This window comes from Ranitomeya variabilis, chromosome 2, assembly GCF_051348905.1.
Source record: "Ranitomeya variabilis isolate aRanVar5 chromosome 2, aRanVar5.hap1, whole genome shotgun sequence".
NCBI lineage: Eukaryota > Metazoa > Chordata > Amphibia > Anura > Dendrobatidae > Ranitomeya > Ranitomeya variabilis.
In genome coordinates, this window is record NC_135233.1 from 276,444,839 (window position 1) to 276,461,046 (window position 16,208).

The following is a 16,208-nucleotide window of genomic DNA, read 5'->3' on the forward strand; positions in this document are numbered from 1 at the left end:
TACCTTCAGACGTAATATCACTCCCCCTGGTGGAAGAATGACATCACTGCAACGACCAGGACTCTGGGGCGGTGCACTTTGACAAGCAAAGAAGTAAATCAATAAATTCTCTAGGAAGAGTTGCGGACATGTCCCTGAGCCCATTCTGGGACACAAACAAACCAGGAGGGTGCAGCGGTCTTCCATTCTCTAAAGAAGGGTAGCAATACAGTTCTTAAAAAAGCACTCCCATTTATATATTTTTTAATTGTGTATATATATGCATGTTATGTAGCGTGAGTGTATTAATATACCTACTTACCTACTGCCACTCTCTTCAGTGTCCAGCGCCCTTCTTCTCAGTGACGTCACCCCTTGACAGGCTCTCTGAAGGGGAGAGCGCAGCGTGACCCGGAAGTGACTTTTCCAATGTAAGCCTATGGAGGGTCAGAACGAGGCTCGATAGGCTTTCATTGTAAAAGAGACTTCACACAAAGCATAGAGTGAGCCAGTTTGTCTCAATTGCAGTGACGTTACTAAGAAGAACGGAACAACACTGGACACTGGAGAAAGTGGTGGTAGGTGAGTATATCAATACATACACACTATGATACATGCATACACATTTTAAAAAATAGAGCTGGGAGTACTTCTTTAATGGACAAGAAGTGAGATTCAACATTAGTTAGGTGGTCCTCCATAGAAATTATTTTTGTTCCACCTCGGTCACTCTTTATTTTGTCTATTGGGCATGTTGTCTTATCTAACTTGAGGTCTTCAACCGTTAACCCAGTTTGACATTGGTGGATCTCGAGAAGGACTTTTTTGGCATTGCTTTGCGGGTCAGCTGATGGCTCACCAGAGAGTCCTACTGACTGGCAGGTGTAGTATCTTCCACAACCATAGTTCAAGTTATTGTTCCAGTCTTTCAGCAGTATCTGCCTATTCCTTTAGTAACTGCACCTTTTTCGGAGGCATTATGAATCTTTCTTCGAGATAATATAGAGATGAAAATCAGGAGATGCTAACTGTGTCTGCATAAACAGATCTAGGTGGTGTATATCAGCAGGTTTGTTGCAGCATCCCGCCTTCCATCAGTAGGAACAGGAAAGTCCTTTGATAAAGAGATAGAATATGATCGTCTACATAGGGGTATGGATTACAGCTCTGATAAATTGGAAGACAGACATTGCTGAGTGCAAGGCAGAGAGGAGTGAGTTTGGATGAGAAAGCTTCCTTTTCCTCTCTCCTGCCCTTGTTACTGCCCACATCAGATGAACATTTCTGTATGTTGCTTTAATATGGGCACTGACTGTACCAGGAGCTGCTCTCCACTATATTGGTGAGTGGGACATTGGCGCGGCCAAGACGGCTCTCTCAATAACTGACCTAAAAACAATCCCACGACATTTTAGGTCTCACCACAACTGCAATGATAAATTGCTTTTGGTTAGGGGGATTGACGTACTTCACCTGGGTAGTAGAGGTGGTGAGGTGACTATAGAAAACGCCTTGCACAGATTGAATCCAAGTGGATTTTTCTACTGGATACTCTGACCCCTAGGGGTCTGAATGAATCCCTGAGCTTCGCTCCTTATCTTTAGTATCGTTTGAGATTAGTCCCTGTTGTGCCTCATCTTTGTCCCTCGGAACTCTTTTGTTCTTTGTTTTTAATTTATGGTTTTAAAGTTTTCTTGTTTTTTACCATCAGTAACACTTTCGCATCTATGGGCCCTCCCCTGATCCTTGCTTTTGATGGAATATATGAAGTAGAAAAATTCCATCTATATCCTGCTGCCTGAAACTATGGACCTCTCTCTTCGTTCTCCAGTTCTGCGCTAGCTACCCGGGTGCATAAGATATGCAATGGACTATGTTTATACGTATAGCATATGCATGTATATACTTTATTGTTTTCTGCATTATGTATATTCTTAGAATATATGGGCGTATAATATAGCTATGTTGGTGCCGTTTATGTTATTGTTATCTTTGTGTCATGTTCCCTTCCTCTTCACTTTAGTTTACTATAATGGTGGGGATCTATTTGGGGTAGTGACATTTATATGTATGTGCAGCGCCCCAGAGTCCTGGTCGTTGCAGTACTGTGGCTCCGCCGCTAAGGGGGGCTATGGTACGTCTGATGGCACTGAAGGAGTTCATCTGACCAGGTATCACAGACACCAATACATTTCACAGTCTGGCCTCCAGGGGGAGCTAAGGGTTCTATTTATTAGGCCACTCCTCACAATCTGGTAAAACTGGGGGTTAGGCAGGAAGTTAGACAGAAAGCTGACTGGGTTGGAACCAGGCAACACCTTGTGGCAGAGGGTGTTGTAGGGGAAGATTCGGAGGGGGTCCCTGTCAGGGGTGGGATCCTGACAGAGGCCTAGCAATCAGAGAGAACGCTACGGGACCGCGCCTGCACGATACAGCGGCAGTACCCCAAGAAAGGACAAGAAGCGAGATTTATTGTGCTGAGTGAGAAACGAGATCAACGCAACTAGGAGAATACCAGTAGGAGTCGTGCTGTAAGATCGAGGCAACATCCTATTGAGGCGCATAACCGGTGGCCGGAACGCCGAGGAAGTATAGAGCTCCAAGCCAAACTTCAAACCTACGGCAGGACAGTCAGTCACAGGCGGGCTGTCTCACACAGACCCAGGAAGACACAGGGGGGTAACAACAGGAGAGGGGTGACGATAGAGCCCAGGAAGAACCTCCGAGCCTCCCCGTCATACGGGTGCGTCCTAACCGTAAGATCAGGGGGACGTAGAAGAACATCAGAATCGAGTTGTGAGGGAACACGAGAAACAGACACAACAGTTGTGGGGTACTATCCCGTAAGCACAGCAGGGGAGGACCCCAACACAAGCGCAGGAAGGTAGGCACAGATTTCCACCTGCAAAGGGAACTCTGGAGGTGCCATCGGACCGGCCAGACTTGCGCAGCCCTGTTAACCGTATTCCGGATTGAGGACTCAGAAGCCTTCAGTAAAGAGGTAAAGAGACTGCAACCTGGTGTCCTCGTTATTTACCGCGACCGGCACTTCACCACACCATAACGACATCCCATACCACCACTTTCATTGTGCGCCCCTCAGCAGGGTCACGGACCGGGCCTAGCCACCGTGACAACCCCAGAGCAGAGACCCAGAGGCCCGGTACCGGGTACCCCTCGGCCCTGCGGCAGTGGGGGCGCTACAATTTGGCGTCACGAACAGGATCTACTTAAGCCTGAAGAGTCAGGTCATGTGTGCCTTGGAACTGTGATTTATTGTGCTTGGACTGTGACTTATCGCAAAGACTGTGTATTGCCACTTGCCGCCAGAAGTTCCCGCCAAAACCGCCGCCATTACAGCGCTGAGGAGAGCGCAGGAGAAGAAGAGGGGCGTGGAGTAGGCGTGGACCAGCTGAAGAGCGCGAAAGACAATGGCCGCCCAGTCTAAGTATTTCTGTCCCTTGAGGACGTGTCCGTCAGCAGCCGAGATCCGCCTCCTAATCCTTAATGGAGGGCGGAGACAGAAAACGAAACCGCCCACGAAGGAGAGAGCGGGAAAAGGACCAGGAAGAAGAAGTCAGCGACATGGAGGACGCCATGGCCAGCCACCCGGAGCCGGAGCGTGGGGTAGGAGCGGAGGACTCCCCCAGCTACCCGGAGGGGCACCGCAACCAGGCCTCCACTGCTGATGCTGATCTCCTGCAGGCTGGCATGGAAGAGCTCAGCGACCAACTCCTGCGGACGCAGCTGAGCACTGAGGCCGGGTGGAAGAAGATCTTCATCGGGAGCCTCGCCAGACGCCTGTCGGCAGCCTCGTTTGGTCCGGAGCAGGAAAGAAGGTCCAGCGCTCCGAAGCTGGAAAGCGGGATGCTGCAAGCAGAGATGACGACGTCGCAGCACAAGGCCCCGCAACCAGCGTTCCAGACCCCAGCGGAGACGGAGCAGACCGGCACCGGAGGGACCATGTCTGAAGCAGGTATGAAGAACGACCTTGCCTCACCAGCAGAGGACTTGCTGATAAGCCCCATCACGGTACCCCCTCTCCCTGGGACCTATAGACTCCGGCGCCTTACACCCTGGGATCGGGCCACGGGTATGGAGCACTTCTTAAAGGCCCCGATCTCGCCGATCACCTTGCCGAGCGAGGTCTATGCGGAGCTACGGCCGCCAGAGCGAGAGTAAACCTCGATGCCATGGATATGTAAATAGTTAACTGCTTGTTTCCCTGCTTTTTGCTGCTTTAAACCCGACTAGGGTTATTCTTAAAGGGATCCCTTCGTTTACCCGGGATCCCTATTGCTTTTATTTTTGCTTTTATTTTCCTTTTTGCTCCCTGTTCACCCAAGTTATAAAGACTACCGAATCATGGACGGTGAATGATTCAAAAACTGATCTTGTAAATAGTTTGCACCTTCTTAAAGGTGCTCTCTACTGGTTTTATAAGCGAAAGGACTCTTTGCGAAGACACTGGTCGCAGAACCAGCATCGAAGTCCTTACTGCAAACAGACTTGCAGCTTGAGAAGTTGCACTACCTCATAGAGACTTGGTCCCCTCTTAAAGGGGATGTTCATCAAAAGCACTTAAAGAATGATGATGTTTTGGAAGAAAGTATTGATAATGTTGACATGAGAAAGTTATATATAACTAACTGGTTGATTGTAAGAAATGTTTAATAATGTTAATAGAAGAATGAGGACAGGAAGTGAACCCGTAGGGGTTAGTGGTGAGTCCTCTTAGGAGCCGCACAGAGATGGCTCAGTGATCTTGAACTGAAAGAAAAATGATATGTTCTATACTGTGTATAGTAGTGGAAGGACAGTAGGCCTGGGCAGAAAGGGGCGGTCCTGTAACAGAAAGGAGAGGCAGTAGGTCTGGAGCAGTTAGGACAGGCGGTCCTGCCGATGTAAAGAAGGAGAATGTATAAGAGTTGATTAGCTTTATAATGTGATTATAAGAAGGTCTTTAGTGGATTTAGCAAGTACGTCCTTAAAGGCAATGTTAAATTATTGTTCAAAGATTTTGCACTTAGTAGAATACCCGGTTGGGTAAGAGAAGTTATTTATAGTATGTTATTGAAAGTATTTAACCATGTTTGTAATGTTCAAGTGTCCTCACCTCCCATAAAGGGAAGCTCTGTTAAAAAGTTTACTTGTACTTGCATCTTCAAAATTGTATGTCTTTTTGCTGACATGTATTGTTGTTTTCTTCCCAGTCCAGGAGTACTGGATTTAACCGGGGGGGGGGAGTGCAGCGCCCAGAGTCCTGGTCGTTGCAGTACTGTGGCTCCGCCGCTAAGGGGGGCTATGGTACGTCTGATGGCACTGAAGGAGTTCATCTGACCAGGTATCACAGACACCAATACATTTCACAGTCTGGCCTCCAGGGGGAGCTAAGGGTTCTATTTATTAGGCCACTCCTCACAATCTGGTAAAACTGGGGGTTAGGCAGGAAGTTAGACAGAAAGCTGACTGGGTTGGAACCAGGCAACACCTTGTGGCAGAGGGTGTTGTAGGGGAAGATTCGGAGGGGTCCCTGTCAGGGGTGGGATCCTGACAGAGGCCTAGCAATCAGAGAGAACTCTACGGGACCACGCCTGCACGATATAGCGGCGGTACCCCAAGAAAGGACAAGAAGCGAGATTTATTGTGCTGAGTGAGAAACGAGATCAACGCAACTAGGAGAATACCAGTAGGAGTCGTGCTGTAAGATCGAGGCAACAGCCTATTGAGGCGCATAACCGGTAGCCGGAACGCCGAGGAAGTATAGAGCTCCAAGCCAAACTTCAAACCTACGGCAGGACAGTCAGTCACAGGCGGGCTGTCTCACACAGACCCAGGAAGACACAGGGGGGTAACAACAGGAGAGGGGTGACGATAGAGCCCAGGAAGAGCCTCCGAGCCTCCCCGTCATACGGGTGCGTCCTAACCGTAAGATCAGGGGGACGTAGAAGAACATCAGAATCGAGTTGTGAGGGAACACGAGAAACAGACACAACAGTTGTGGGGTACTATCCCGTAAGCACAGCAGGGGAGGACCACAACACAAGCGCAGGAAGGTAGGCACAGATTTCCACCTGCAAAGGGAACTCTGGAGGTGCCATCGGACCGGCCGGACTTGCGCAGCCCTGTTAACCATATTCCGGATTGAGGACTCAGAAGCCTTCAGTAAAGAGGTAAAGAGACTGCAACCTGGTGACCACACCATAACGACATCCCATACCACCACTTTCATTGTGCGCCCCTCAGCAGGGTCACGGACCGGGCCTAGCCACCGTGACAACCCCAGAGCAGAGACCCAGAGGCCCGGTACCGGGTACCCCTCGGCCCTGCGGCAGTGGGGGCGCTACATATGTGGCACGGCACCTCTGTGCTACGATTTGGTACTGTAGTATATCTTATTGATAACATCGCCCGTATTTATGTACTGCTTATATGGTCAGATTTTTTCTTTCCCTCTATATTAGTGGTTGCAGTGTCCCTCTCTATGGGCTCACCCATGTGGCCGTGCGCATCGCGCTGTGTATGGGCGGCTCCGGTCTGTGGGCGGGCGTCTCAGTGCCCCGTGCGCGATCTCCAGGTTTTTGCCTGGCGCTTGCGCACTGTGTCTGACGCCCGTCCCGCACTCCTGACCCGTCCGTCGCAGTGCGCATGCGCCGCTGGCGCCGTCTGGATTGGCCGGGATTACACATGTGACCGGGGTCGAGGGGGGTTATTAGAAGGTCCTGCACTGCCCATATCTTATCCCCTTGAGAAAGCGGCGTGGTTAAGCCGCGAAACGCGCGTCGGGGTGCTCTTTTGTTCCGGTGGGACCCCCCTTCTTTGCCCTCTCAATTGGTAAGCTCACCTGTGGTATTTATTATATTACTATGCACTATGCACTTTTATTACAACTTCTATTGGCTACTGCACTAGCAGAAGATATACCCTGGTTTGTCTAGCCTTATTTTTCATTGTGGGGGGCTTGTTTTTGCTCTCCTCTTATGTCTACTCATGTACGTACATATGGGGGCAATATAGGGGGGAACTCCCCTTCTCGTGCTTGACTGGGAAACACCAATTATTTGAAATGTATTACTGTTTTAATATTTTGTATCAATAAAGGATATTTGTTTACATAATATTATATGCTCCTTATTTTCTCCTGCTTATATATATTGGTGAGTGGGTAGCATGGTATCTTTCTCCCTCAGCCCCTGTCCCCCACCTGGCTGATGGCACATTCTCAAATTTGGGCAAGTTTCTTACAGAAATTATAGGATAAAAAAAGAAAAAAGATTGATTTGACTTACAGCTTCAGCTTGATATGTTAACACCTTGAAAATATCCTGTTCTATGTGGGTTTTATGCACATTCACATCAGTCTCTTTGTTGGTCCTTTGAGTCATCATGAAATACAATTTTTCCAGATTCTAGTAAAAACATAATAAGCAGACATATCAAGTCATAGATCTTGCTTTACATGAAGTTAACAGCATTGAGAAAGAATGTACTTACATTTAATGCAATGCCAAGAAATTCATTGGAAAGTTCAGGCTTTCCAGCATCTATCCAGCATTTTCCAGTCCTCATCGCCATCTATGTTTTAATGTAAAACTGTTATTATTTCAACCAAATTTACAGCAGAAAACCCTTTAACCCCTTAGTGACCAAGCCTAATTTTAAATTCTGACCACTGTCACAGTTTATGAGGTTATAACTCTGGAACGCTTTAGCGAATCCCACTGATTCTGAGTGTTTTTTCATGACATATTTTTGTACTTCATGACAGTGATACATTTTCTTTAATGACTTGCATTTATTTGTGAAAAAAAAAGAAATTTGGGCAAAAATTTTGAAATTTTCAAACTTAATTTTTACGCCCCTAAATCACAGAACTATGTGACACAAAATAGTTAATAAATTCCATTTCCCACTTGTCTACTTTACATCAGCATAATTTTTTAAATATTATTTTTTTGTTAGGAAGTTAGAAGGGTTAAAAGTTGACCAGCGATTTCTCATTTTTCTAGCAAAATTTACTAAACCATTTTTTTTTAGGAACCACATCACATTTGAAGTGACTATGGGAGGCCAATATGACAGAAAGTATCCAAAATTGACACCATTCTAAAAACTGCACCCCTGGAGGTATTCAAAACCACATTCAAGAAGTTCAATAACCCTTCAGGTGCTTCACAAAAATGAATGGAATGTGGAAAGAAAAAATGAATATTTATCTTTTCTCATTAAAAATTTACTTTAGACCCCAACTTTTTTTTTTTTTCACAAGAGTAACAAGAGAAAATAGATCACAAATTTAGTTGTGCACTTTCTCCTGAGCATGCTGATACCTCATATGTGGGGGAAATCTACTGTTTAGGCACATGGCAGAGCTCGGAAGGGAATGAACACAGCTTGACTTTTTTAGCACAAAATTAGCTGGAATCGAGAGTGGACAACATGTCGCATTTGGAGAGCCCCTGATGTGCCTAAAAAGTGGAACCCCCCCCCAACAAGTGAAGCCATTTTGGAAACCACAGTCATCTAGGATTTTATCCAGGGGTGTATTAAGCATTTTGAACTCACAGGTATGACACCAAATTTGATAACATTAGGTCGTCTTATTGAATACGTTGTCATTAGAGTGTTGAGCGCAAGTACTCGCTACTCCAGTTTCATCAGGTGTTCGGTTATGCACCGAATATCACGTGTACTCGAGTGACATGCTCGAGTCCCCGCCCTGCATGATTCTTAGACACAAAACACCTAAAATAAGTTTCCAGATTCTAGCTAACCCATTTAGTTTGCCCATTAAACTGCGGGTGAAATGTTGAAGAGACGACAGATGGATCCGCAAACGAGTGCAAAACGCCCTCCAAAATTTGGAAACAAATTGCACTCCCCGGTCAGAAACAATATCTGTAGGGATCCCATGTAATTTTACAATCTCTCTGATGAAAGGTCTTGACGTTAGGTAAAACAGGTAGCGCAATAAAATGTCACATTTTACTGAATCTGTCCACCACCAAAATTACAGTATTGCCTGCCAACACAGATAGATCAGTGATAAAATCTACCGATAAATGATTCCAATGGTTGAAGAGATCCAAACGAACGAGTATGAGAGGTTTTAGAACGCGTACGAACAGTGCCAGCAGTTACATAATCCCGGACATCCTGATGTACCCCTGACCACCAAAATCACCAAGAAAGAAGATCTGTGATGACTTTATTACCAGGATGTCTGGCCAAGACCGAATCATGATGTTCACTAAGAACTCTCAGATGGAGATTCACAGGTACAAACAGTTTTCCTAACGGACAGGCAGCAGGGGCTCAACAACCTCTTTCTCAAGATCAGAGCATATAGATGCATAAACCACTCCTTTTTGTTGTATAGGAACTGGTTTACAACTGTCTCCACCCCCAGGAAAACAATGAGATAAGGCATCCACCTTAATGTTCTTGTTCCCTGGGCTATATGTAACAAAAAAGTTAAACGTGGAGAAGAACAATGCCCATCTCGACTGTCAAGGCATTAGACATTTTGCAGACTCTAGATATACGAGATTCTTATGATCAGTGATTACCATAACCGGATGAAGTGCCCCCCTTCAAAAAATGGTGCCACGCTTCTAAGGCCCACTTGATTGCCAAGACTTCCCTGTTACCAATGTCATACTTTCTCTCCGGAGATTACAGTTTTTTGGGGTTTTTTTTAAGAAAAGTATGCACATGGACGCCATTTACCAGGAGATGCACCCTGTGACAATACAGCCCTCACGCCTACCTCAGACATGTCAACTTCTACAATAAATAGCTGAGTGATGTCAGGCTGTATGAGAATTGGAGCAGATGCAAAAAACTCCTTTAAGGTATCGAATGCCTCCCTGGCTAGACATGGAAAAGTCTGTCCCTTTCCTGGTCATATTCATTAGAGGTTTGGCCACTACTGAAAAGTTTTTGATGAACTTACGGTAGTAGTTGGCAAAACACCAAAAACCTTTGTAACGCCTTCAAATCCTCAGGACGATCCCAATCCAGCACTGCCTGGATATTTGCCGAATCCATTCGAAAACCGGTGGAGGATAAAATATATCCTAGGAAAGGGATCTCCTCAACCAAGAACATACATTTCTCCAGTTTACAAATAATTTATTGTCTCTGAGTATTTGTAAGACTGCCTGACATGTACCTGATGTGACTCAAGGTCAGGTGAATAAATTAGCATGTCAGCAAAATAGATTACAACAAATCTACCTACAGGACCCGTAAAAGTGCACACCTGCGCGAAACGGCCGTCGTCCTGACATTCTGTCGACATCGTTGCCTCCTGCCTCTGCTGTTTTAGGTGACTCCAGAATAAAGGATTGCTTTTAAAGAGATGGTGAGTGCTGCCACTTTTCTGACTACATACTACATAATATGGACTTGGTTATTGTTTTTTTCTATGGATGAGCACCCCAGTACCATGGGGCAGGTACATTTAATGCCAAAAGACATTTAACCCCTGCATAATATGGACTTTTCATGCGTGACTGTGCCAATTCCATTATCTCTAGCAGTGTATTGTTACTGAAGAAACAAGTAATACAATAAACAAGATGCAGAAAATACCCCCGAAGTCATAGTTAACAGAAGAGACCCTAAAGATTATTGAAGAGAGATGAATGGCAAAAGCAAAAGGTAACAAGCAGGATGCAGACAACATCAATAAAAGACTAAAAAGAGCCATTTGAGCAGAGAAAGAACTTTATTACCTAAAGATATGTACAGAGAAAAAAACATCTGAGGGGCAGGATCAGGAAGGCATACTTAAAGATCAAAATTATAAAATGAAAGATTCAACCAAGAGTGGCTATGTTGAAAGACACCAACGGCAACAAATGTAAGGCCAGGTTCACATTTGCGTTCACGATGGCTGCATACTTCCTCCCGGCCTACTTTTTTATGCATCCTGCATTTCCCGTACCTATATTTAACATTGGGTAGTCAGGGACATGCGTTGTAAGCGGATGCATCCGCATGCGGCGATTTGACGTGTGAGGGGACCGCGCAGGAATGCAAAAAGTTGCATTTTCGTGCGGTTGCCGCACACGTCAAATCGCCGCATGCGGACGCATCCGTGTACAACGCATGTCCCTGCATACCCAATGTTAAAGATAGCTACGCAGGGAAACGCAGAACGCATACAGAAATAGGCGGAGCTTCAGGGAGGAAGAAGGTAGGAAGTACGCAGCCATCCAAAGCCCTCCTGAATGCAAATGTGAATAGTCAGAATGGAACAAGGCAACACAGGGTGGTTCAAAGTAGAATGAGGCATCAAACAACGCTGCATCCTGTCACCATTTCTCTTCAAATTATATGCAGAAGATATTTTCAAGAAAGCTGGACTTGCTGAAAAATAAGAAGGAATCAAAATTCTGGAAGAATCATCAAACAATATTAAATACACAGATGATATAACATTGATAGCAACAAGCATAGATGGAATCAAGGACTTACTACAAAGTGTCAAGATGGAAAGCTTGAACATGGGATTGCTACTCAACACAAAGATGACAAAGATATTGACTACTGTCAGGTACTACCAAGACACATTTAGGATGGATGCTGATTAACTGAAAGTTGTAAAGGACTTTAACCTACTGAGATTGATGATTACTCAAGATGCAGAGACAACACTGGAAGTCATTAGGAGAATATCTATGGGCAGACCAACAATGAAGTCACTGGACAAGGTCTTCAAATCGAACATTTCACTGGCGACAAAGACACAGCTTATACATAGTTTGGTCTTTTATGTGGTAACATACGAATACAAAACCTGGATGATAAAGAAACAAGACAGAAGAAGAATCTAAGCCTTCGAAATGTGATGCTGGAGAAAGAGGTTATAAATACCATGGATGGCAAGAAGAACAAACAAATCAATTTTTGAACATATCAACTTGACAGAGAATGGCCGACTCTCAGTCCGGGGGGTGGCAGAATGCAGCCACCGGGGGAGAAACTTCAGACTGCCGCATTAGGCGGCCCAACGGCGCTCCCCTGCCGGCTGCGCCCGGGGCACATGCCTCGGCTGTCCCTCCTAGATATGCCTCTGATATCAAGCCAGACATATAACTCAAAGCAAGGAACACCAAGCTACAGCTTGACTTTTTTGGACACATCATATGAAGAGAGCATGTATTCTGACTTCATTACTAGGCTGCAAGTATAGGGTGCTTGATACACCGCTGCTATAGCACTGTTACTCAAACATAGTATATCATCAGATAGTTCGAACTTGACTGATGATCTGGTGATGCTGGAACCGATGACCTGGCACCAAAAGGGCGACCCTGAAAGTTCAGACACCTGCAACTAATTTCAGTGAGTGTCATCAGTGTGGCCGCTGACACTATAGAGGACCAGCCCTGGACTTATCAGGAAGTGAGTAGCGTCTGGACACCTCCTAATTACACAGAGAGCTGAAGCTCATACTCACTGATACCTTTCAGTCTAATCCGACCACAGGCAGGAAGAAGATGCAGTCGCGCTCCCTCTACCTCAGCAGACGGACGCACATAGGGTGCATTGGACGTGTCTCCGCCACTGTAATGAGGCCTGCACATATACAGCAGCGCCGGCCCCCCCGGCGGCATTAATCAGCTGCTTAAACACCGACCCGGGCCCCTCTGCCCCCACGGCTCATTCCACCCTTGAATACAATTATGCAGAACAATCTAGGTTCACCCTAAAACTGACAGGTAGCCAATTACCTAAAAATCTTTTGCCCATGGCAGAAAAGGGGTGTGAACTGACTGCCATGGCATCCATCAGATAGCCCCCTTTCTTTACAAAATCACTTTGGTGAGTTGATATTTATGACCAATTTAAGCATATGCATATACAGGCTTTCATATTCAGCAAAATTTAAAAATGCTCTTTATAACTTTAGTTACTTAACAAAATGAAGTTTGGGAGGATTTACATACCAAAATATTTCTCTCCAAAATTTCTTCAGATGGCTCCAGACCTTGACACCAATACCCAAGCCTGCATGATATATGTCGTACTAAAATAGAATAGATAATTTATTTGACAAACATCATATCATCAGATTACTAACTGAACTATTCCTAGACTGCATATATAAATGACCAATATAATGTGGACCCCCACTCAGATGTTCAGCCACACCCATTGCAAACAAGTGCCTAAAATAAAGCCCACAGCCATATTATCTCCATAAAGAAATACTGATGGTTGTGTATGTTTGTCAAATTTCTGATGTTCTGTCCTTTTCGAAATGTATACGAGTATTAACAGCTCACATTACGTGGTCTACCACTTTGCATTTCACCAATCCAAAGAATAGGTTTTATTTTGTGAATAGGTTAAGGTCCAACCCCTAGGTCCTCCAACGATCTTGAGAACAGGGCTTTGAAATGCCAGTCAAAATATGGAGGTTGCTATGCATGCACAACAAGGTCTCATGCATGAGACCTTGTTTTAAGATAAAAAGATACCTAATGCCTACATTACTGTCATTGACTTACATTTTATAACAATTAGGATCTGTCTAGGTCCTAGTCTTCAACAAGACAGAAAGAAGAGTCTATATAATTTTTTCATACTTTTGCATCCTATTTTGAAACTACCCTCATTGTAGATTCACAAGTGACGGATTGGAACATTTCTGTGATGTTCCCATTCATTTGAAAGCACCAAAAGCTACAGCAAACAACTCTAACAGATCTAATAAGCACCAAGACTAGTGTTGGCGTGTAAGGCTACTTTCACACTAGCGTCGTGCACTACACATCGCAATGCGTCGTTTTGTAGAAAAAACGCATCCTGCAAAATTGCTTGCAGGATGCGTTTTTTCTCCATAGACTAACATTAGCGACGCATTGTGACGCATTGCCACACGTTGCAACCGTCGTGCGACGGTTGCGTCGTGTTGCGTCGGACCGTCGGCAACAAAAAACGTTGCATGTAACGTTTTTTGGTGCGTCGTGTGCAGCATTTCACCCCCTCCTCCCCGGAGCTCAGAATGGGGAAGTGGATACGTTCAAAAACTGCATCCGCTGCCCCCGTTGTGCGGCGCTTCCACAGTATGCGTTGATACGTCTCAACGTCGCATTGCGACGTGCGTTGTAAGACGCTAGTGTGAAAGTAGCCTAAGAGGCACATGCCTGTTAATGAATTAGGCACATCTTACAACAGCATGGCGCCAGAGCTAGGAATGTTACTAAAGAGGTGTATATTTTGATGAATTTTCCACCTCACATTGGCAAATCTGGTAAATATGCTGCAATATTTCAAGGTGTTTTATACCCAAATTCTGCCGTGATTAATTGGGCACTGTGGCTAGAGTCACATGTGCATTGTTTGTGGCAGGTTTCTTTTTAAGTCAAAGTCAAAAGAGAATTCAAAAAGGAAGTGTAGACTGATAAATCTTTCTTTTGTAATACTGCCACAAAAACTGAATGTGTGATTCCATCCTAAAAATGTAAATGCATACCTAAAAAAAACAAACATAATACTCCAAAATACCCACATTACATAACAGATCACATACAATATTTACCCATAGCTCGGTCCATTTCTGTAATAGTATCTTCTGCTCTCTTAGTAACTCCCCAATTCCACAGGTTAATAGCACATTCCTCGGTCTATAAGTTAAAAGGACATTAGTTATTTAATATCCATTTAGCTAATTTAGATCCTATAATAAGCAATTAAAGAGCATTCACTACAGAGCGGTCATGCAACCCTAGCAGTAAGCAGTAATGTTAAAGTGTCTGGTCTCCAGGGGACAAGGGGCTCAGAAGATGGCACTGCCCCCATGATATCACTTTGGAATTTGTCATAATTAACTGTTTAGAAGAGAGATAAGGGTTACAGACTCTGCCCTCAGACAAACTCACTGTTAACTTTTTCTGTAGTCTAGTGTCAAGAGGTTATAGAAGAAAAACAATAATTTTTAATGCAACTGTTTTAGTGTATAGGGCTGTACATTTCCAATGCAGCGATTACATGGATGCACAAATTATGCCTTTGCGACCAGTAAGGAAAATGGAAAGTATGGTGTGTCCAGAAAAAATTAAAGGGCTTGTTCTGTCTTCTGATGAAAGTCTGCTGTCACTTTATTTGACTGCAGACTTGTGAATGCTTACAGCTTGCACACTGCATGCTGTCAGGATGCTCTGGTGTCGCCAGCTAGAAATCCATGAAAAAAAAAAAAAATTATTGTGTAGCCATTTTCCTAGACCCATAAGTTTTAATTTTTCAGTTGATGGTCTTGTTTGAGGACTTATTTTTTTGAAGAACGAGACAATGTTTATATTGTTACCACTTTAGTATAATTAATACATTTTGATTGTTTTTTTATAGAATTTTTGCGGTGTTGTAGCAATCAAAAACTGAAATGTTGTCATTTTTAATATTTTTCTGTTTATGGTGTTTACCAATCAGGTTAATTATTTTTATATACATTTCTGGATAAGGCAATACCACACATCTGCATTTTTTTAAATCTATTTTTAGTCGGTGAAAAAGGGGGCAATTTTAACTTGTGTTATTTTTATTCATATTTTTTAAAGCTTTTTTTTTTCTTTTCCTTTTTTTTACTGTATTTATTAATCCCCTAACGGGACTTGATCCTGCAATTGTCTGATTGCTTATACTACATACAGCAATACCACAGTATTACTGCATATAGTAGTAAAAATCACGGTTCCCTTTGTAGCCCAGTCAACAGGCCATCGGCATTTAAGAAAATTTACAAGAAAAAATACAATTTCCTATGTAATACAGAACAGACTGTTGCATGCTGCGATATTTTTCACATGAACATTCTGTCCATGTGAGAAAAATGTTCATCTGAACCAATTGAATAACATTGGTCCGAGTGCTGTCAGTAATTTTCACGGTCAGCATTTGGGTTGAAAGTACGGTCTTTCAAACGGTGACGGAGCAGCAGCATGGACTAGCAGAAGGCCGGTGTCACACTTGCGTGTGCAATGCAAGAAACTCGCACGAGTCTCTCGCATCAATACCCGGCACTGCCGCCGGCACTCGGGACCGAGGCGTGCGGCTGCATGTATTTCTATGCAGCTGAACATGCAAGTGTGACCCAGGCCTAACTTATCTGCTCATGTAATGCAGGTGTCCAGATGCAACACACAGAGGCACGAGGCAGAAACAGTCAGGGATATTTATAGTTCTATTTATATACAGTGATTTAAAGTAACTCTAAA

At 44.3% G+C, this 16,208-nt stretch overlaps 1 protein-coding gene across 4 annotated transcripts in view; it reads right to left on the bottom strand.

Annotated features, from left to right (window-relative positions):
* Positions 1-16,208, bottom strand: part of TEX11 (testis expressed 11) — a 301,033-nt gene that overhangs the window by 265,448 nt on the left and 19,377 nt on the right. For all 4 annotated transcript variants that reach the window (XM_077284979.1, XM_077284978.1, XM_077284977.1 and 1 more), the window contains 4 exons: positions 14,537-14,621; positions 12,939-13,018; positions 7,474-7,554; positions 7,269-7,388 (listed from right to left, as the gene is read on the bottom strand). In XM_077284979.1, coding sequence (XP_077141094.1) covers positions 7,269-7,388; positions 7,474-7,554; positions 12,939-13,018; positions 14,537-14,621 — 366 coding nt within the window. The remainder of the gene's footprint in view (positions 1-7,268; positions 7,389-7,473; positions 7,555-12,938; positions 13,019-14,536; positions 14,622-16,208) is intronic.